The sequence below is a fragment of the Coregonus lavaretus genome, assembly GCF_964263955.1.
Source record: "Coregonus lavaretus genome assembly, chromosome: 25".
Lineage (NCBI taxonomy): Eukaryota > Metazoa > Chordata > Actinopteri > Salmoniformes > Salmonidae > Coregonus > Coregonus lavaretus.
The window spans coordinates 43,860,626-43,883,790 of NC_140012.1; the positions used below are offsets into that span (position 1 = coordinate 43,860,626).

Consider the following 23,165-nt stretch of genomic DNA (forward strand, 5'->3'; position numbering starts at 1 on the left):
AGAGTGCTATATATAGGGGGAGTAATCAGGGAAGTGATAAGGTCCAGGTGTGCCTGATGATGAGGAGCAGGTGTGCGTAATGAAGGGTTGCCAGGTGTGTGTAATGAAGGGTTGCCAGGTGTGCGTAATGAAGGGTTGCCAGGTGTGCGTAATGAAGGGTTGCCAGGTGTGCGTAATGAAGGGTTGCCAGGTGTGCGTAATGAAGGGTTGCCAGGTAGGCGTAATGAAGGGTTGCCAGGTGTGCGTAAAGAAGGGTTGCCAGGTGTGCGTAATTAAGGGTTGCCAGGTGTGCGTAATGAAGGGTTGCCAGGTGTGCGTAATGAAGGGTTGCCAGGTGTGCGTAATGAAGGGTTGCCAGGTGTGCGTAATTAAGGGTTGCCAGGTAGGCGTAATGAAGGGTTGCCAGGTGTGTGTAATGAAGGGTTGCCAGGTGTGCATAATGAAGGGTTGCCAGGTGTGCGTAATGAAGGGTTGCCAGGTGTGCGTAATGAAGGGTTGCCAGGTGTGCGTAATGAAGGGTTGCCAGGACCGGTGTTTAGTAGACCGGCGATGTCGGACGCCGGAGGGGAGGAGCAGGAGTAGACGTGACACTAGCTTACATTTTTTTCCAGGGAAAATGTAACTTTTACAGGGGGAACTTTACCCCCGTTGACTTTTTACACATTTTGTTGTGTTACAGCCTAAATTTAAAATGGATTCAATTGAGATTTTGTGTCACTGGCCTACACACAATACCCTATAATGTCAAAGTGGAATTAAATTTTTTGAAAGTTTTACAAATTTAATTCTAAATGTAAAGCTGATTTTATTTTATTTTATTTGAAATGTCTTGAGTCAATAGGTATTCAACGCCTTTGTTATGGCAAGCTGAAATAAGTTCAGGAGTAAAAATGTGCTTAACAAGTCACATGATACGTTGCATGGACTCATTGTGTCTGCAATAATAGTGTTTAAAATTATTTTTGAATGACTACCTCATCTCTATACCCCCCACACATCCAATTATCTGTAAGATCCCTCAGTCAAAGGGTGAATTTCAAACACAGATTCAACTACAAAGACCAGGGGCAAATCCAGCACAACACATCACTAAGTACCACTCGTCATATTTTCAAGCAGGGTGGTGGCTGCATCATGTTATGGGTGTGCTTGTCTTCAGCAAGGACTAGGGAGTAAAAATAATATGATAAAAAGAAACGGAATAGAGCACAGGCAAAATCCTTGAGGAAAACCTGGTTCAGTCTGCTTTCCAACTGACACCGGGAGACAGATGCACCTTTCAGCAGGACAATGACCTTAAACACAAGGCCAAATAGTTGCTTACCAAGACGACATTGAAAGTTCCTAAGTGGCCTAGTTAAGAGTTTTGACTTGAATCGGCTTGAAAATCTATGGCAAGACTTGAAAATGGCTGTCTAGCAATGATCAACAACCAACTTGACAGAGCTTGAAGAATTGTAAAAAGAATAATGTGCAAATATTGTCCAATCCAGGTGTACAACGCTCTTCGAGACTCACAGCTGTAATCACTGCCAAAAGTGATTCTAACATGTATTGACTCAAGGGTGTGAATACTTATGTAAATGGAATATTTCATTTTCAATACATTTACAAAAATAATTTTAAAACATGTTTTCACTTTGTCATTATGGGGTATTGTGTGTATTAAATTTAATCAATTTTAAATTCAGGCTGTAACTCAACAACATTTGGAATAAATCAAGGGGTATGAATACTTTCTGAAGGCATTGTAACAGCAACATTTACATTCACACAAGACAGATACAAATTGTATGCTATACAAGATAAACTTAAGATATAATCATTTAATTCAATTTTCCAATCAAATACGTACCGATGTTGGTGCAAAATAACATTGTGAATCCCTGATTGATACATTTCACAACAGTAAAATACATAAGGGGAAAGTATTAATTCCGTTTGAGGATCATCAGCTTGAGGTTTGTCCTGTTCCACCACATCTGTCATAACGCAATGTCGGCCTATATTTGAGGAAATGTGTCTGTTCTCTCTCACAAGCCATCCTGTTAAACGTAATCACATAAAATGAATGAGACCTAGAGCCTGGAGAAATACATTAGGCCTACATATTCCCCGGGGAGAGGACAGAGAAGGCTATGCAAAGATAACCCTAAACTAAACTCCTCAGTATGCTTAAATGGGATTATTTGCATGTAAATGCAATAAATTGAGTACCAACACTCAGTAGAAATCAAATCAAGTTTCATTAGATCAGTTAAATATTTGAATACAGTGATCACCCTCAGGACTCAGTGATCTTATTGTACTCTTAATTTTCATTGGCTACAAATTTGTATCAATCCAGCCAATGTGTTGACAAAAACAAAGACCCTATAGCCTTTTTTGTCATATGTGGGGGTGGAACAGTGAGTAAGCTATGTTTGTCTACATATAATTGCAATAATGATACACTACACAATGACCTACTAACTATTTTAAAGGCACAAAAAAAAAGGTTGAGGTCACCACTGATCATCCTCCCACACAGACAAGAGCATCACATGTCCGGGCTCAGAAGTCAGCTGACGGTGAGGCATCATATAAACCCAGAGCTAGCTCCCACCCTGCATTGCAGTGCTCACAACTGAACACAATATCCTGATAAAGACACTCGATAGGACAACACGGACTTCAACCGCGCAGTCATGCTGTACTTCGCTCTGTTTTTCGTCTCCGCAGGTAATATGACACACGTTACAACGGAACGATTTGATTAGTGTAATGTTAGCTAGCTACATAGTTGTCTTTGTATCAAAGATAAAGGTGTAGTATAGAGAAACTATCGAGGTTAGCTAGCCAGATACGTTCGTTCGCAGCGACGCCGTTTTTCAAACAAAGTCAACACCGCAGCCATTGCTAGCTAGCCAACACTACCAGCACTGTAGCAACTACATACGATGTCATTTTTTAGTCAATGAGAAATTTTGCAACGTAAAGCTTCACTTCTCTGAACATTCGAGATGTGTAGTTCACTTGTGTAGTTAGCATGACTGACTTTGTGCTAGCTAGCCAACGTTTATAATTATTTCTGCGTTATGAAAGGAACTAACTGTACTGTAGCTAGTGCCTGTTAGGTAACTTCCTGCTAGCTGGCTAACGTTACTATAGCTACTGTAGCTAGCTAACGATAGATATTTGGCTAGCCAGCAAGGTACTCTGACAATGTTAGTTGTAGCTAGTCGCGATTGAGTCACTTTTAGCCAACGGACACAATGTTGTTACAGTAATAAAAAATAAAAAAAGCCACGATATATATAATATCAAAGCAACTCACGTTAACGGATTTTATATCAGACATTGGTGTGACGCATTAGTTAGCTGAACAACAGAGTTTCTAGCCCTGCCAATGTTTTTCTTACACCTGACCTGTTTTTTTATTTTTTTACACCCGTCTGCACATGTTCATGGCAGTGATGACACAACTGTTATATCACCATTTATTATTGGATATCACAAACTTGTGGTACATGTAAACAAAACAGAAGTGTACAGTGAGTCTGTACTTCCCTTTTCTTATGCAGAGAATCTATATGGAAACAAAGTATGGTTCTGTTTTCTTCCCAAATCACACTCCCTCTAACCTGCTCCCCTATTCAGTCTTTAATTTATAATCACATTTTATTCTAACGGTAAAATGCTTACTTATGGGTCGTTCTTGATGTAGTCCATCCACGACGGAGTCAGCTTTGGACAGGCGCATGATAGGCCCACCTATTTCATGTAAACAAATACCTTTTTAATGTAAACAAATGCAGTCATATCCTCCTAGTTCATACGGCCAACTACATTCCTAATGCAGCAGAGCCAAAACGGGGCAAAGTGTGTAGGACCGGTTGGCCTACCTCATGTACATGAGTGGGTAGGTAGGTGGGGGAGGGGCTGTACATTCCTGTGAGAGAGACTACCTACCCACTCATGTACATGAGGTAGGCACACCGGTGCCTGAGAGACGAGACATCAAGCCAACTCGCGTTATAGTAGACTTAATAGCTGCTTATTTATAATCAAATATGTTTACATAGCTAGCGAGGCTAATTGCGGCTGCAGTCCATGCGCTTTCTCATCCTACAGTTGCTAATAACTCCATTCAGAATATAAAGTAGCAGCCTACCTGTTGGCTCTTGGTCGTTGTAGCACTATCCTTCTCCTTTTAACTTTTTAAAAAGTAAAAAAAAATAACATTAAAGTGGTTATCCCACTGGCTATAAGGTGAATGCACCTATTTGTAAGTCGCTCTGGATAAGAGCGTCTGCTAAATGACGTAAATGTAAATGTTAATTCTGTCATTTTAAATCTGTCTTCCATTGATTTAGATATCTCCTCACTTTTGCCACATGGCTGCTCTGACTGTAGCTTATTGCTGCTTTGATGACTTGTGATTGGCCAACAACAAGCTCCTCTCTGGTGAAAAGCAAGAGCAGCAGCATTCAGTTATAAAAATGTCTCTACTGCAGCAGTCTGTTAGGATCTGGATGGAGCAGCAGTCTGTTAGGATCTGTATGGACCCTTGCAGACAAAAGGGTCCACACTTCAGTTAAAGTTACACGTACCTGGGACCCGTGACTATCAGATCAGACCCGTGACTATCAGATCAGACCCGTGACTATCAGATCAGACCCGTGACCTTGTTTAGAATTCTGGATACGGACCCCCTATCGGGTATTTGGGAACAGGTGGCTCAGCGAAGACCTCTAGTACAGAGATTTACATTTTAGTCATTTAGCAGACGCTCTTATCCAGAGCGACTTACATGAGCAATTAGGGTTAAGTGCCTTGCTTAAGGGCACATCGACAGATTTTTCACCTAATCGGCTCGGGGATTAGAACCAGCGACCTTTCGGTTACTTGCACAACGCTCTTACCCACTAAGCTACCAGCCGCCCATTAACGTTGTCTGGCTGCTACTAACTGAGCGAAGATGAGATGATGACTTTAAGGAACGAAAAATAATACTCATATAAAATCTAGGTGAAATAACAACTGAAATATTGTATTATTTCATAGTAATGTACTATTCTATTGATGTCTACCCAATGTGGATCTGACAGACAATGGAATATTTTCAATGTTTTGACAATGGAATGTTCACCATTTTTGGTTTTGAAATGTCCATTAAAAAGCTCAAATTTGTCATTATTTCATAATGCATTTCAAGTTAAAAAAATATATATATATTTGAAAACACAAAAAAAAGTGCCTTTTTATAATCATCCGACCTAGAAATTTACTAATCGCTCAGCACTGATTCAGAGCCAGTCTTTTTGCTGATTGCTACCTAATACGTTCTCTAAATCAATCATGCAGTCTGTCACGTCCCCTATGGAACCCCTATGCTAAATAAGCAAAACTCACTTCCCTATTGGCTAGTGTCATTACAATGGGCTTTGTTGTAATAAACACGAACAAGCTTGTTACCTTTGCTCTAGTATCCTAGTTTGATCAGGATATCGAGAGGTGCTTATTGCTGCTGTGTGACAATGGATTTTTTTTATTTTTTTTTATAGCTAGCTTGTTCCTTGTTCCTTGTTGACTTGTGTAGTATTTTGGATTTTGAACACACTGTGAGATAGCGACTGTCTAGTAGACGCTCCACTTATCACAGTGGGTGCCAGTTATATGATTACTCATAGTGCAAAAAGGGTCAGTGCAGATAGCCACTAACTCTTTTGACTCCTCACAGACGCTGCTGCTACTGTTTTTATTTTCTATCCTGTTGCCTAGTCACTTTATCCCTACCTAATATGTACATATCTACCTCAATTACCTTGTACTCCTGCACATCGACTTGGTACTGTCACCCTGTGTATATAGTGAAGTTATCGTTACATTTGCATCATTTAGCAGACGCTCTTGTCCAGAGCGACTTACAAATTGGTGCTTTAACTTAGGATAGCAAGTGGGACAACTACTTTTTGTCTTTTTTTTTTTTATGTGGGGGGGGGGTAGAAGGATTACTTTATACTATTCTGTAGCAGTCAGGGGATAGGCTAGCTGTAGGGGATAGGCTAGCTGTAGGGGATAGGCTAGCTGTAGGGGTTAGGCTAGCTGTAGGGGTTAGGCTAGCTGTAGGGGTTAGGCTAGCTGTAGGGGTTAGGCTAGCTGTAGGGGATAGGCTAGCTGTAGGGGTTAGGCTAGCTGTAGCAGTCAGGGGTTAGGCTAGCTGTAGGGGTTAGGCTAGCTGTAGGGGTTAGGCTAGCTGTAGGGGTTAGGCTAGCTGTAGGGGTTAGGCTAGCTGTAGGGGATAGGCTAGCTGTAGGGGATAGGCTAGCTGTAGGGGTTAGGCTAGCTGTAGCAGTCAGGGGATAGGCTAGCTGTAGGGGATAGGCTAGCTGTAGGGGTTAGGCTAGCTGTAGGGGATAGGCTAGCTGTAGGGGATAGGCTAGCTGTAGCAGTCAGGGGATAGGCTAGCTGTAGCAGTCAGGGGTTAGGCTAGCTGTAGGGGTTAGGCTAGCTGTAGGGGTTAGGCTAGCTGTAGGGGTTAGGCTAGCTGTAGGGGTTAGGCTAGCTGTAGGGGATAGGCTAGCTGTAGGGGATAGGCTAGCTGTAGGGGTTAGGCTAGCTGTAGCAGTCAGGGGATAGGCTAGCTGTAGGGGATAGGCTAGCTGTAGGGGTTAGGCTAGCTGTAGGGGATAGGCTAGCTGTAGGGGATAGGCTAGCTGTAGCAGTCAGGGGATAGGCTAGCTGTAGCAGTCAGGGGATAGGCTAGCTGTAGCAGTATTTTCTGCTGCTTTGTGCTGTCATGTGATGTTGATTGATTCACGTCTCAGTTGAGTGATGTAGGCTACAAGCAGCTCTGAGGCATGCTATTATGCTTCATCAAACTCAAACGTAAGATTAAACGTGGCTGGCTGTTTTTACAGGCCCAGTCAGAGTCAAGCTGTGGCCTGTTCCAGTCCTTGTGACGCTGTTTACTGTAAACTGTAGGCTAACAGAGCAGCACACTCTTCTAATGTAGGCTGTTATGATGTTTCTTCCCCTTGTGATGTTTTCAGAGTAGGTGGTTAAAAACGTTATTTATAAACTGGGTGGTTTAAGCCATGAATGGTGATTGGCTGACAGCCGTGTTATCAAACCGTATTTACATTTACGTCATTTAGCAGACGCTTTTATCCAGAGCGACTTACAAATTGGTGCATTCAACTTATGATAGCCAGTGGGACAACCACTTACTTTTTTTGGTGGGGGAGGGGGTAGAAGGATTACTTTTATACTATTCCAGGTATTCCTTAGAGGTAGGCTTTCAAGTGTCTCCGGAAGGTGGTCAGGGACTCCGCTGTCCTGGCGTCGTGGGGGAGCTTGTTCCACCATTGGGGTGCCAGAGCAGCGAATAGCTTTGACACTGGTATGATCAAATATAAATTTTTACTGCTCTAATTACGTTGGTAACCAGTTTATAATAGCAATAAGGCACCTCGGGTTTGTGGTAAATTACCAATATACCACGGCTAAGGGCAGTATCCAGGCACTCCGGGTTGCGTCGCGCGTAAGAACAGCCCTTAGCCGTGGTATATTGGCCATATACCATTCCCCTTGGGGCGTTATTGCTTAATTATACTATAAGATCTATGCTGACTCACTGACATTCTCCAACGAGCAAAGCCTTTATGATAGTCAGACAATGATGAAACATGTCCTTGTGATCGCTAAGCCTATCACGTCATATTGAGCAACAGCTTGTTTTTGTCTGCCCAGTCATGTGACCTGACCGCTGAGGAGGGAAATGGAGGGGTGGGTGGCTATTATCAGCATGTGAACATGTTGGGTTGCCTAATGCCTTAGATGCCTGGGTCGTGTTTCATAGGGCGTACTGTAGAAAAATGTTTTGCAACGTAAAAAAAATGAAAAGGCGCGTTTCTCATTGGACGAGTACAGATAGTATCTCCCCCTGTTCTGAATGTTTTGTTGCTTACTAAACACATTCCCTGTCATGTCTGCTATCTCTCGTCAGGCTGCTATCACAACGACCCACTCCATACGGGTCCAGCCTCAGCATGTAGGCTATTGATCCAGCACCACTAGGCTAACTATGGAATGTCTGCTGAGTAATCGGTTCCTTTTGTCACATGATTAACCATCTATCACATTGATGGTTTTATTTGGCAGCGGCTGTGCATCCATCGGCTTCTCTGGCATTCCTCTCTCGGTCAACGCAACATTTTGGCCTTACGTGCCTGAATCTGACATCCCCAGAATATTTTTCAGCATCTCGGCAAATACATAATCTTGTAGGCTAAACCTTCTCCTTCTTTGCAGCAGGTTTCATGACAGTTGGTCTGTGTTATGCTTTTCCTTTTCAAGGCCAACTGTGAAATATATTGCTGTTTTTGTTTTATAACCTAGCCATTGATACCAACTGACTTGTTTTCTCCAGCTGAAGGAGTGTTGGACATTGACCTAGCTATAACTACTGTCTAGCTCGAACAGAGTTGGGTTGCTGCTTTCCTCTGGTTTCACAGGGTTTCTTAGTAGGATATGTTTCCATAAAACATTTGCTTCATTTCTTTATCCCAGAGGCCAATATGAGGATGTTTGATTCTGAACAGTTAGGGAACCACAAGCCACCACCTCTCTCTCTGTCTCTCTGTGTCTCTCTCTGTAGGCTAGCTTACTAACATATGGTGACCTGGGAACTTACTAACTAACAATGGTGACCTGGGTCATGTTTAGACGCCAAATGGAACAACCGTGTTTAGAAAATGAGTCAAACAGGGAGGCAGCATAGCATGCCGTCTGGAGTTATCTCCAATAAGACGCTGCCGTTTTCTGCTGCAAAAGGTTTTGCTACAGTGTCCTAATGATCTCAATAAATGTTAAATTACGCAAACTAATACTTTATTTTATTATACATATTAATAAACATTGTTTTGCCCTTTTTTCGTGACATCCAATTGGTAGTTAGTCTTGTCCCATCACTGCAACTCCCCTATGGACTCGAGAGGCGACGGTCGTGAGGCATGCATCCTCCGTCAGCTTGACCCTGCCAAGCCGCACTGCTTCTTGACACGCTGCTCGCATTACCCCGGAAGCCAGCCGCACCAATGTGTCGGAGGAAACACCGTCCAGCTGGCGACTGAAGTCAGCTTGCAGGCGCCCGGCCCGCCACAAGGAGTCGCTAGAGCGCGATGGGACAAGGACATCCCGGCCAGCCAAACCCTCCCCTAACCCGGACGACACTGGGACGATTGTGCGCCGCCTCATGGGTCTCCCGTTCACGTCCGGCTGATGAGTCATCTGTTTTTTGCTCTACAAAATATATGGAAGTAGTTTTGTCTAAATGACTAAATATGTGGCTTTATCTCCTAGCTATAGGACAGACACTTTAAAACCGTATTCCGTAGGATTTCTTTTTTGACTCTCTGTTTTTGACATTTTATTATGCGTTTCTATGGGTATAGCAGTAAAGGCCCAAATCATTTAGAGGTTAATTTATGTTTTACTGTAGGCCTACTTCTAATCCAATGACTGGCTCAGTTGGTAGAGCATGGTGCTTGCAACGGCAGGGTTGTGTGTTCGATTCCCACGGGGGACCAGTACGAAAATGTATGCACTCATTGCTTTTACTGTAAGTCGCTCTGGATAAGAGCGTCTGCTAAATGACTCAAATGTAACATACTATGTTAATCCAAGAATAGGGCAGTGTAATTTTTCAAACACTTTTTGTGTAACACTTTTCTGTTACACTGACCAACAGTTTGGGATAGATTAAACATGTTTGATTTTTCTCTCTTTTTCTAGCCGTCGCCACCCCCCTGTTGGGTACTGAACAATGTGCCCGTGGTCCCCACTACTGGTGCCACAATGTGAAGACTGCCTCCATCTGTGGCGCCGTAGTCCACTGCCAGCAGAACGTATGGAACCAGCCCCAGATGGTGAGACGCTAGCCTGCTTTATCTAGCAAGTTATTGACTTATTGAAGGGGGAAAGGTCTAGACCAGCGTTTCACAAACTCTGTCCTGAGGCCCCCCCCCCCGGGTACACGTTTTTGTCCTAGCACTACACAGCTGATTCAAATAATCAAAGCTTGACGATGAGTTGGTTACTTGAATCAGCTGTGGTAGTGGCCAGGGCAAGAACCAAAACGTGCTCCCAGGCGGGGGATCCCCAGGACGGCGTTTGGGAAACGCTGGACTAGACCCACGTCTTTACCCTGTGTAAAATGGCTGAACAGTGGGCATTGTTTATCCCGACCTCTGGTTTTCTTACTCTAATCATCTCCCTCCTGCTGTTTCAGAAATCTGTGCCATGTGACCTGTGTAAGGAGGTGCTGGCTGTGGTGGACCAGCTGCTGAAAGACAATGCTACTGAGGTCAGTCATGGAGGATGAATGTGGGGAAAGTTCCACCATTTTTGTTGTTATTGCTGGAAAAACCAATTCATGCTCTCTGCCAAAGAACAATTTTGGCTTTCTTCCAACCAGCGTACACACAATCGGTGCATATATGCCGGAACTGTTTTCCAGTCCCCAAATTGAGTTCATAAGACGCAGCTGTCCTCTTGAGTAGTTGGATAGCAGTCGTTCTCCCAGAGGGAGAGGTTAGATCAACAGCTGGTGAAGAAGACGATGTGTTCTGAGGCTGTGAGATCTCTTAAGTGTGTGTGTTTTCTAGGGTGAGATCCTGGGCTACATGGAGAAGGCCTGTACCTTGATCCCTGACAAGAGCCTGTCTGCGGAGTGTAAGGAGCTGGTGGACAGCTACTACCCCATCCTCGTGGGTATCATCACTGGAGAACTGGTACGTACTATAGACCTATAATAACTGGACTGTTAACAGCCATAACATGATATTTTTTTTTTTTTTTTTTTACGTTCCTATGAAAGATTTTCAGTGTTAGACAGCCAAATCACAGCTGAACTGATAAGCAAAAAGTTGACTGGATGCCTGTTGGCCCTGATATCTACCATACAGTTTAGTCAGAGGACCGTAATCTGTTGTGACTGAATGGAGATATTAGATTTTGCAAAAAGTTTTATAACGTTTGACAATGAGGTAAAGCAACATTTTGAGGACCACTTGATGAGAGATGACACGTTCTATAATCCTACGCATTGAATGTTGTCACTACAGGACACCACTGAAGGTGCTGGGCGTGAGACTGGCATAGGCATTAGATCTGATTTTAAGAGTTTGAGCTCTCTGGAGTAAAGATCATTTATTGTTAAGTAAAACGTATTCCTCTCTCCTTTATCAGACTCCATCTGTCTGTTGTGACACAAAGGGGCAACACAGTGGAGCTTGTTTGTGTGTGTGTGGGCTGGGGACTAGTGAAGGAGAGGCATTTAGGATGCTCGCTAGTGGGTGCTCTGTTCACACAGACAGACTGCTCTTTGTGGGCCTCTACTGCTTCCTGTGACTGACAGGCTAAATGCCTCTATAGTTCAACCCGCTATGGCTATTGCACCAGATGGACAGCAATACATATAGATGATTTTAAGACTGTTCCTGGACACAAACACTTACAGTGGAGATTCTTTTTTAGTCCTGGAGTAGCCCTAGTCTGGGTCTGAAGTGGAAAACTGACCCTGAGAGTTACATTGTTGTGTGTGTCACAGAATGTTGGTTGCAACTTTTTTTAATTGGGGAGGACGGACTCATGGTAATGGCTGGAACTAAATAAATGGAATGGTATCGAACTCATCAAACGTTTGATTCCATTCCAGCCATTATTATAATAAGCGGTCATCCCCTCAGCAGCCGTGTGTGTGTCTGAGGAGCAGTAGTGAGTTAATGGTGGCGTGGTAGTGAGACGTGCATGTTGTAGTGACCTAAAGTGACCTAAAGGGTGCTGATTCTGGGTTCCAGGAGGACCCCCAGGTGGTGTGTGAGGAGCAGTAGTGAGTTAATGGTGGCGTGGTAGTGAGACGTGCATGTTGTAGTGACCTAAAGGGTGCTGATTCTGGGTTCCAGGAGGACCCCCAGGTGGTGTGTGAGGAGCAGTAGTGAGTTAATGGTGGCGTGGTAGTGAGACGTGCATGTTGTAGTGACCTAAAGGGTGCTGATTCTGGGTTCCAGGAGGACCCCCAGGTGGTGTGTGAGGAACAGTAGTGAGTTAATGGTGGCGTGGTAGTGAGACGTGCATGTTGTAGTGACCCTAAAGTGGGTGCTGATTCTGGGTTCCAGGAGGACCCCCAGGTGGTGTGTGGCGCCATGGGTCTGTGTGAGACCCAGCAGGCAGCTCTGGCCAGGCTGGCTGAACTCCAGTCCAACCAGATCCCCCAGCTCACGTCCAATGAGATCCCTCGGGTAGACCTGGCCCAGAGGGTCGCCCCCTTCCTCCTCAACGTCCCTGGGCTCCTCTACCCCCAGCAGGAAGCTGCCCCAAAACAGCAGGAAGCTGCCCCAAAACAGGTACATGGTCATACGTCTTTGTGACGTCTGAAAGGGCTTTACGGAGAGAGAAAAAATAGATTCTGCATTTGATTTCCTATTACACCTAATCTAGATGCACCTGGGTTGTGTTCAGTAGGGCACAAAGTACCAAATTGTTTTGCAACGGAAAACTGAAATCAGTGCTCTCATTGACAAATTCTGTCTGTACCGCCCCATTTCAAAACATTCCCCTACTGAACACGACCCGGTACCAACTTTAAACTACTACTGATTCATATTGGTATGTGTGTAGAGGTAACTGCTACTCCTCATTCACTAGTGAATGTCTTCTGTCCCCTGTAGGAGAGTGGAGACGTGTGTGAGGACTGTGTGAAGTTCATCACAGACACCCAGGACGAGGCTAAGAGCAACTCCACCTTCGTCAACTCTCTGATCGAACAGATCCAGAACCAGTGTGACCTGCTGGGACCTGGCATCTCTGACCTGGTGAGAGGACTAGTTATCTAGTTAGTTACAGATCCAGAACCAGTGTGACCTGCTGGGACCTGGCATCTCTGACCTGGTGAGAGGACTAGTTATCTAGTTAGATACAGATCCAGAACCAGTGTGACCTGCTGGGACCTGGCATCTCTGACCTGGTGAGAGGACTAGTTATCTAGTTAGATACAGATCCAGAACCAGTGTGACCTGCTGGGACCTGGCATCGCTGACCTGGTGAGAGGACTAGTTATCTAGTTAGTTACAGATCCAGAACCAGTGTGATCGCTGACCTGGTGAGAGGACTGGGTTTTATAACAAGGGAGGACAGAGAAATACAATTTATTTTCACTAGAGTGAAATAAATTGGCTTTCTTACCCAAGATCAGGGCTCTCCAACCCTGTTCCTGGAGAGTTAGGTTAATTACAACTGGGGTTGGAGCGAAAACCTACAGGAGGGTATCTCTCCAGGAACAGGGTTGGAGTTAAAACCTACAGGAGGGTAGCTCTCCAGGAACAGGGTTGGAGTTAAAACCTACAGGAGGGTAGCCCTCCAGGAACAGGATTGGAGAGGCTTTATTTAAAAATATTCTTGCATATATCTCCTTAACAAATATATATATATTTCCCTTTATTACTTTCCAACCCCGCCACCCCTTCCCTACTTGGGGTAAACTAGTGAACAACAATGCTTAGGCCTCTACTTCCAGCTTATACATACTATCTACATTTTATGGACACAGTCAATTTTACAATAATTCTATTTTGTCTGTTTTTACTCCTGAACTTGCTCTACCCTCAACCTCCGATCATTTTCATGACGTCCATCCGGTTTGCTTCGATCTTTCTGGAGAGGCTTGCGGCCTAGTACTTTTAATCTATGAAGCTAGGAGAGCACATGGTTATAAAATGTCCTGTCCTCTCCTGTGTTTCAGTGCAAGCAGTACGTCAGCCAGTACGCTCCTCTCATTGTCCAGGAGCTTATGTCTATGGTGAGTAACTCCTCCTTCTACGTGATCGAAGTTCCAGCGTTAAACCATTTAACAATACCTCTCATCATTTAGCCCATAGTTCTGCGTAATATTACCAGTGGTGTAAAGTACTTAAGTAAAAAATACTTTAAAGTACTTAAGTTTTTCTGGGTCTGTACTTTACTTCACTCCTAAAGAAAATAATGTACTTTTTACTCCATACATTTTCCCTGACACCCAAAAGTACTCGTTAGATTTTGAATGCTTAGCAGGACAGGAAAATGGTCCAATTCACACACCTATCAAGAGAACATCCCTACTGCCTCTGATCTGGTGGACTCACTAAACATATGCTTAGTTTGTAAATGGTGTTGTAGTGTTCCCCTGGCTATCCGTAAAGAAATAAAAAATCAACAAATTTGTGCCGTCTGGTTTGTTTAATGTAAGGAATTTAAAAATGATTTATACTTTCGATACTTAAGTACATTATAGCACAATAGATCCATTTAGCCCATACCACTACCCCACCAAGCCTGCTGATTTCATTAATCTTTAATCACTCGTTTTATTTGTATTCTTCCCTCTCTCCTCATCCCCTCCTCCATTCATGTACCTCTTTTTGCTCTCTCTCCCCCTGCTCTGGGGTTGCTGCTGGTCTCCAGGAACAGGTAGGTCTCTCTCTGTGTTCAGCTTTCAGTCTCTCACCCTTCAGGCTGTGGCCACACAGTGACTTGGATCAAATTGTATTACGCATTCATCACTGTTCGATTTTTGGAATTTTTTTTTGTCCTGCAAAAGTTCCAGTTACATATGCATTAAGGCCGACATATGTGGTTTTTTTTTATTTAAATTTGACAAGACAATCCTGTCCATTGTCCATCCTTCAACGGATGACGCCCATTGAAAAAACTATCTATTTTTCAGACACACAATCTGTCTGCCCACAGCCTTAGCATCTGCTTCCTGTACTGTCTGCCCACAGCCTTAGCATCTGCTTCCTGTACTGTCTGCTTCCTGTACTGTCTGCTTCCTGTACTGTCTGCTTCCTGTACTGTCTACCCACTAGTGCCACTTACTTTAAATAGTCACCTTTACTGCTCTAGAACTGTCCCAATGTTGTTCTGTTTATTTGTGCCGGATGCAAATCATCTTTAGGTTGAAAGCCATCAAGCTTCTTTTGGAAATATATTTTACGTGCATGTCTTGATACTAGACTGCAGATGGGTCAATGTAGCGTTTTCCTCCTTTTTTCATGCCACAAACATGAATGACTGTCACTACCAATCTGATAGTCTTAATGCCTCATTAGTGTCTGCAACCATCTGAACTGGGTGCATATTGCCCTATGCACGCCTCTGGCTCTAGAACCATTTTACAAAGAGACTTATGGGTTGGTGGCTTAGACTGTATATTGTATGGGTACTTATTGTGAGGGCAGTGTGTGGGTTTTTAAATTTGATTGCATGATAACACTGTAGAACGTATAGCATGGCTCGTCATCCTAACAGCATGTGATGAAACATTTTCTGAGGTATGAATGTATCCAAATGTCCATTCTGACATGCTTCCCCCCCCCCCCCCTCTCAGCAACCCAAGGATATCTGTGCCTTCGCTGGCTTCTGCTCTGCTGATGTGAAGAGCTCTGTCCCCATGATGAAGCTGGTGGCCGCCAAGGCCATCCCCGTTGCCAAGGCCATCCCTGCTGTCAAACTGGTTCCTGCCACTAAGATGGAGGCTGTCAAGCCTGCCAAGGTAGGGTCACTTCCTGATACTAGCAAGTGCACTGGCCACGTTGAACACCTCGGGTTTTTTTTTTTTTTTTTTTTTTTTTCAAACGTGTATGAACTGAACAAGCGATCAGTCATGACAGACACTGTTCATCATCAATGTAAAGACACTGGACTCTTCAGAGTACTACCTGCAGTAACAACATTTACTGGACTCGGCATTCTGCTTTCCAAAATCTAGATTGTCTGGAAATGTATTTATTTCCAATCTCACGGATCTTGGGGTACTGGGTATTGCTATACTAACTAACTAACTAACTTGTATTTTCTGCAGAACATGGTCCGTGCCCGTGACTCGCCCCAATGTGGCGTATGTGAGTTCATGATGAAGGAGGTGGAGACCATGCTGGAGGATGAGCAGACTGAGGTAGGTGACCCCAACATGTTGCTCAGGAGTCATGACCTGCTAGAAAACACTGACTGTGGTAAAGTACTAAAGGGTTTCAGGTTCAAACAGGAGTAGATTGAAACATCACGCTGTTTTTTTTTTTTTTACGGAGTTAGAAATTATAGTTTTATCATGTAAAAAGTGATTGCGCTCCACCTCGGGCATGCTGGATGATGAAGACGGAGGTAAGAGACCATGCTGACCATAACAAGCTCTGATCAGTTCGCTTGTCTTCAGGGACTGGTTTGTCTCAACTTGTCTTTTATCAGAATGATCCGGATTCTGTAATCCCCTTTTTTTTTGCTATCCAGGATCAGATCGATCTGGCGGTTTTTAAGATGTTTTTGTTTTTGATTGAAAAATAATAATTCTGATCCAGATACCACAATAATGAAGATGACAGAATCTGGATTGTCAGTGCTTTGAATGGGCCTCGCCATCTACTGGACAGGTTGTGGTATTACTTCTACACGGTCGTAGGGAAACAGAGATGAGGGAACTACATGAATAAAGATGCCTTGATTAAAAATAATAGAGCCTATATATCACTTAGAAGTCAGTAGATGCATTTATTTAACACTTCTCAATATAACACTAATATCACCAGCTCACTGGATAACTCAAATAATTCTAAACACAAATCCATATTGTTCAGAAGTCCACTGAAAATACAACCCCCAATATCTTTCCAGTGAATGCACAGTTTTCTGTGTTTGCACGGTCACTTGATCTGCTGTTCAACTAGTCTGTTTTTCTGGCCTCTTTCCCCTTCATTTGAGTTTTGAACAACGCAAAAAAATTTTTTTTTATCCTGATTTAAAGGGGAGATCGGATTACCATATCCCTATCCGGAGGATCAGAATCTAATTTTTCAGTTTTGAAAAACGGAATTCTATCTGATTGGAGAAATCCTAGCAGGTAACTTAAAAAAAAAAAACAAAAAAAAAACAGAAACTATTCTGTCTGCAATGTGCAGCCTGAATGAATTAGTTGATTCTCTTAAGTGAGTCATTCGCAACCCTAACAATGTTATATCTTATTACAGTTTATCTTCATAAATCTTCCTTAGGCCAAGTGTTCTTCTCTGTGTCAAGGACGAACAAGAACCTGTTTTATAATGCCTCTGGTCTTTGAACACGCATTACTCTGACCCTGTGTGATGGATGGCTAAACGCATTACTCTGACCCTGGTGTGATGGATGGGAACACGCATTACTCTGACCCTGGTGTGATGGATGGGAACACGCATTACTCTGACCCTGTGTGATGGATGGATGGGAACACGCATTACTCTGACCCTGTGTGATGGATGGGAACACGCATTACTCTGACCCTGTGTGATGGATGGATGGGAACACGCATTACTCTGACCCTGGGTGATGGATGGGAACACGCATTACTCTGACCCTGGGTGATGGATGGGAACACGCATTACTCTGACCCTGGGTGATGGATGGGAACACGCATTACTCTGACCCTGGGTGATGGATGGGAACACGCATTACTCTGACCCTGTGTGATGGATGGATGGGAACACGCATTACTCTGACCCTGTGTGATGGATGGCTAAACGCATTACTCTGACCCTGTGTGATGGATGGGAACACGCATTACTCTGACCCTGTGTGATGGATGGGAACACGCATTACTCTGACCCTGGGTGATGGATGGGAACACGCATTACTCTGACCCTGGGTGATGGATGGGAACACGCATTACTCTGACCCTGTGTGATGGATGGGAACACGCATTACTCTGACCCTGTGTGATGGATGGGAACACGCATTACTCTGACCCCGTGTGATGGATGGATGGGAACACGCATTACTCTGACCCTGTGTGATGGATGGGAACACGCATTACTCTGACCCTGTGTGATGGATGGATGGGAACACGCATTACTCTGACCCTGTGTGATGGATGGGAACACGCATTACTCTGACCCTGTGTGATGGATGGGAACACGCATTACTCTGACCCTGTGTGATGGATGGGAACACGCATTACTCTGACCCTGTGTGATGGATGGGAACACGCATTACTCTGACCCTGTGTGATGGATGGCTAAACGCATTACTCTGACCCTGTGTGATGGATGGGAACACGCATTACTCTGACCCTGTGTGATGGATGGGAACACGCATTACTCTGACCCTGTGTGATGGATGGCTAAACGCATTACTCTGACCCTGTGTGATGGATGGGAACACGCATTACTCTGACCCTGTGTGATGGATGGGAACACGCATTACTCTGACCCTGTGTGATGGATGGGAACACGCATTACTCTGACCCTGGTGTGATGGATGGGAACACACATTACTCTGACCCTGTGTGATGGATGGCAGGATGTTATTTGTTCAAGCAGCAGTGGATATTGTTTCGCCAAGCTGCTGTCGTATGAGAATTGTCTCAACTGAATAAATGGTGTATGGTCAATGACTAAACTAGGAGATGAAAGGAACATCTATCACATGTATTTATAAAGGCCTTTCCATCAGCACGTCACGGTGCTTTACAGAAACCCAGCCTAAAACCCCAAACAGCAAGCAATGCAGATGCACAGTGGCTAGGGGAAAAACTCCCTAGAAAGGCAGGGAACCTAGAGAAACGAGGCCCAGTGGTGGCCAGTCCTCTTCTGGCTGAGCCGGCCCAGTGGTGGCCAGTCCTCTTCTGGGCCTCAGCCCTGTAATCTAAGTCTCTCCTTTCCTCCCCTTCTCAGCAGGATGTGGTGCATGCTGTGGAGAAGGTGTGCTCTGTGCTGCCCTCCTCCCTGTCGGCCCAGTGTAAGGACCTGATTGAGGCCTACGGCCAGGCCATCATTGAGCTGCTGGTACAGGAGGCTGACCCCAAGACTATCTGCACCGTGCTGGGGCTCTGCAAGGACGCCAGCCGCGCCTTCATCCGTGAGTAGAGTGGTTATCATCCAACGTGGGGTCTGAAAGGAAGTGAACGTGGGGTCTGAAAGGAAGTGAACGTGGCGTCTGAAAGGAAGTGAACGTGGGGGTGGTTCTAAGTAGGGTACACCAAAACGCAGTACAATGGGAAGCACATTTACTCATTTTTCTTGGTTCATCTCTTTAGCGGTTCTGGACCAGGCCCAGGTTGAGGCGGGTGGTTTCTGTGACGTGTGTAAGATGGCTGTGCGGTACATCGACGGGATCCTGGAACAGAACGCCACAGAGGCACAGATCGAAGACGCAGTCAGGAAAGTCTGCAGCTTTGTCCCAGAGGCCGTGAGGACCGAGGTGAGTTTAGGGACTCTTGAAAGCAGAGGCAAATATTACTGAGTGGACCATCCTGGTTAAATAAACATGTGTTAACCACTTCTCCTCCAGTGTGACCAGCTGGTTGAGCAGTCTGTGACTCTGTTAACCACTCTCTGTCTCTCTCCTCCAGTGTGACCAGCTGGTTGAGCAGTCTGTGACTCTGTTAACCACTCTCTCTGTCTCCTCCAGTGTGACCAGCTGGTTGAGCAGTCTGTGACTCTGTTAACCACTCTCTCTGTCTCCTCCAGTGTGACCAGCTGGTTGAGCAGTCTGTGACTCTGTTAACCACTCTCTCTGTCTCCTCCAGTGTGACCAGCTGGTTGAGCAGTCTGTGACTCTGTTAACCACTCTCTGTCTCCTCCAGTGTGACCAGCTGGTTGAGCAGTCTGTGACTCTGTTAACCACTCTCTGTCTCCTCCAGTGTGACCAGCTGGTTGAGCAGTCTGTGACTATGTTAACCACTCTCTGTCTCCTCCAGTGTGACCAGCTGGTTGAGCAGTCTGTGACTCTGTTAACCACTTCTCCTCCAGTGTGACCAGCTGGTTGAGCAGTCTGTGACTCTGTTAACCACTTTCTGTCTCCTCCAGTGTGACCAGCTGGTTGAGCAGTCTGTGACTCTGTTAACCACTCTCTGTCTCCTCCAGTGTGACCAGCTGGTTGAGCAGTCTGTGACTCTGTTAACCACTCTCTGTCTCCTCCAGTGTGACCAGCTGGTTGAGCAGTCTGTGACTCTGTTAACCACTTTCTGTCTCCTCCAGTGTGACCAGCTGGTTGAGCAGTCTGTGACTCTGTTAACCACTCTCTGTCTCCTCCAGTGTGACCAGCTGGTTGAGCAGTCTGTGACTCTGTTAACCACTCTCTGTCTCCTCCAGTGTGACCAGCTGGTTGAGCAGTCTGTGACTCTGTTAACCACTCTCTGTCTCCTCCAGTGTGACCAGCTGGTTGAGCAGTCTGTGACTATGTTAACCACTCTCTGTCTCCTCCAGTGTGACCAGCTGGTTGAGCAGTCTGTGACTCTGTTAACCACTTCTCCTCCAGTGTGACCAGCTGGTTGAGCAGTCTGCGACTCTGTTAACCACTCTCTGTCTCCTCCAGTGTGACCAGCTGATTGAGCAGTATGAGCCCATGCTGGTTCAGCTCCTGCTGCAAATGTTGGACCCTGACTTTGTCTGCATGGTGAGCACTGGAATTTTAATTTAATTTCTTTTAATATAGAAAAAGGGCATCGGGAGAGTAATGATGAGGGTGAAATCTACAGAATAAAATATATTGTCAAGGCTCTGAGTTAGTAAAAAGGAATTCAGTTAACTGACTTGCCTGGTTGAATGAATACTTCCGTTACCTGAATGCTAGTGTCTTGACAGTGGGCTCTGTGGTTGTTCCTGGTTACAGAAGGTGGGGGTGTGTCCTGAGGCAGTGCGAAGGCTTCTGGGTATGGAGCAGTGTAGCTGGGGACCCGCCTTCTGGTGCAAGGATATGGACACAGCAAAACGCTGCAACGTGAGTACTGACTTAGAACATACAGTCACTAGTCTGCACTGCAACCTGAACTCTTCCTGTCCACACAGTCCATCTCATAGTAACAACCGCAGTGATCAGTGTTTCATTCCAGGAATGACCTGAAAAATAGTTTTATTATCTGTGATAAAAAAATAAAAAAGCAATACAAATGTCTGCTCTATTAAACTGTTATTCTGGCTATTCATTACGATTGGCCCGGGAAGCATCGCTCATCCAGACCTGTTCTTAGTCGTGTGTCTAAAGTACTGCTGAATATCACCGGATGTAAACTAAAGGATGAAACTATCCCTTAGGGAAGGCCATCTCGGTCTGATCTGTTGGTCTTGTCTGTCCTCTGTCTGATCTGTTGGTCTTGTCTGTCCTCTGTCTGATCTGTTGGTCTTGTCTGTCCTCTGTCTGATCTGTTGGTCTTGTCTGATCTGTTGGTCTTGTCTGTCCTCTGTCTGATCTGTTGGTCTTGTCTGTCCTCTGTCTGATCTGTTGGTCTTGTCTGTCCCCCGTCTGATCTGTTGGTCTTGTCTGATCTGTTGGTCTTGTCTGTCCTCTGTCTGATCTGTTGGTCTTGTCTGTCCTCCCCAGGCGGTGGCACACTGCAGACGTCACGTGTGGGAATAGATCGGAGGAGAACGCCTACCTAAATCTGAACCTTTGGGAAATATAAGGAGGAACACTAGCGCTGCTTTTAGTTTTAAATCAATGAATACATGTCACCGGTTTTTAAGGTTTTGCAGTTGTTTAATTTAATCGTCCGATTTTTTTTTTTTTTTTTTTTGAAGGGAGTGGGTGGGGAAGCCATTTTCAGTTTGTTGATGGGGGGGGGGGGGTGGGGTGAGTATGTGTGGTTCTAGAGGGAAACTGACTGTTTAGTTACTGGGACAAACCTCCAAACAGGTGGTCGTACTGATTATGTTAATATACCTGGTTTGTGTAATGCTCTCATTAGATATATTCCACGTTGCACACGTTAAACCTGGTCCTGGACTGAAAGCACTATATAAATGGAATGCTTCTTAGTCCAAGGCTAGGCTTAATCTCTGTCCATGAAACTGGCCCGTGAAGCAGACCGGTGGGAAGGTGGATACTGCTGTGTCTGTGAAAGAGGGCTCGGAGACCCCCACCCCCAGTTGAATTTTAGGGAATCTCACCTTCGACCTCAGACCAGCTCTTTACCCTACCAGTGACTGCAAATGGAAGAACCTGCTCGGACAGCATCTAACCTACCTTCCTGGGATATTTTCAGTCTCATCTCCTAAAGCAAGTTAATCTCTTATTTTGTAGAAACCATTGAATTGTGTTTATTCTTGTTTATTTTCTGTATTACATGAGCTTATTTGAGAGTAAAGATTGGGTGGGTCTGAAATGAGTGGGCGGTTCCACTGGTGCTACAGTGAAACCGAGTGTTCTATTCTAAAATGTGCTGTCCCCCTCCCCAATGCCCTGTGCTCCCCCCCCCCAATGCCCTGTGCTGTCCCCCCCTCCCCAATGCCCTGTGCTGTCTCCCTCCCCAATGCTGTCCCCCCCCAATGCCCTGTGCTGTCCTCCCCCCCCCCAATGCCCTGTGCTGTCCTCCCCCCCCCCCCCCCCCCCCCAATTTTTGCTAATCAATGTTTCTAACGTAACGATGGAGAGCTTGTTGTCCAGTAATCAGTCAGACTGAGACAGAAATAAACTGTTCAGACTGAGACAGAAATAAAATGATCCCCAAATCCACTTGGTTTTTCTAATTTGTCGTATTCATTAGTGCAAACTAAAACATTTCAACAACCTTCTTTCTTATTGGCTAATAAGTTCAGGGAGTCCCTCCCCTGTTTCGGTTTGGTGTCTAGTATGAAAATCTGTTTGCGCCACTAAAATGCAATGTATATTGAACCCTACCAGAACTTGGGGGGGGCTTGAATAAACAGAAATTGATCCTATGGCCTCTAGAGCAATTAGGGCTGGACAAGACAATATGGCAGAATGAACAGCATAACCGATGAAGTGAGGAAAGAGGACATTTTTATTTTTACAACCAGGAAATGTAGGGGAGAACAGGGTGATGGAAAACAATAGATTTAACTGTTTGTATCTTGCCAGATATCATAAACAACACGTCATTAGGTATCATATCATAAACAACATGTCATTAGGTATCATATCATAAACAACACGTCATTAGGTATCATATCATAAACAACATGTCATTAGGTATCATATCATAAACAACATGTCATTGGGTATCATATCATAAACAACACGTCATTAGGTATCATATCATAAACAACATGTCATTGGGTATCATATCATAAACAACACGTCATTGGGTATCATATCATAAACAACATGTCATTGGGTATCATATCATAAACAACATGTCATTGGGTATCATCATAAACAACATG

General features: G+C 44.7%; 1 protein-coding gene across 2 annotated transcripts; it reads left to right on the plus strand.

Annotated features, from left to right (window-relative positions):
* Positions 1–2,602: 2,602 nt before the first annotated feature.
* On the plus strand, positions 2,603–22,494 carry LOC311101080 (prosaposin-like). 2 transcript variants are annotated; one of them, XM_084142133.1, is made up of 14 exons: positions 2,603–2,721; positions 9,778–9,911; positions 10,274–10,348; positions 10,650–10,775; positions 12,162–12,389; positions 12,714–12,857; positions 13,784–13,840; positions 15,407–15,571; positions 15,881–15,973; positions 18,720–18,900; positions 19,079–19,242; positions 20,359–20,439; positions 20,656–20,763; positions 21,364–22,494. In XM_084142133.1, the coding sequence occupies exons 1-14, from the start codon at positions 2,688–2,690 to the stop codon at positions 21,397–21,399; spliced, it is 1,626 nt and encodes a 541-aa protein (XP_083998259.1). In that variant the 5' UTR covers positions 2,603–2,687; the 3' UTR covers positions 21,400–22,494. The 2 variants fall into 2 exon arrangements, with proteins under 2 accessions (XP_083998259.1, XP_083998258.1); XM_084142132.1 differs by having other exon boundaries at positions 2,604–2,721; positions 18,717–18,900.
* Positions 22,495–23,165: the final 671 nt, after the last annotated feature.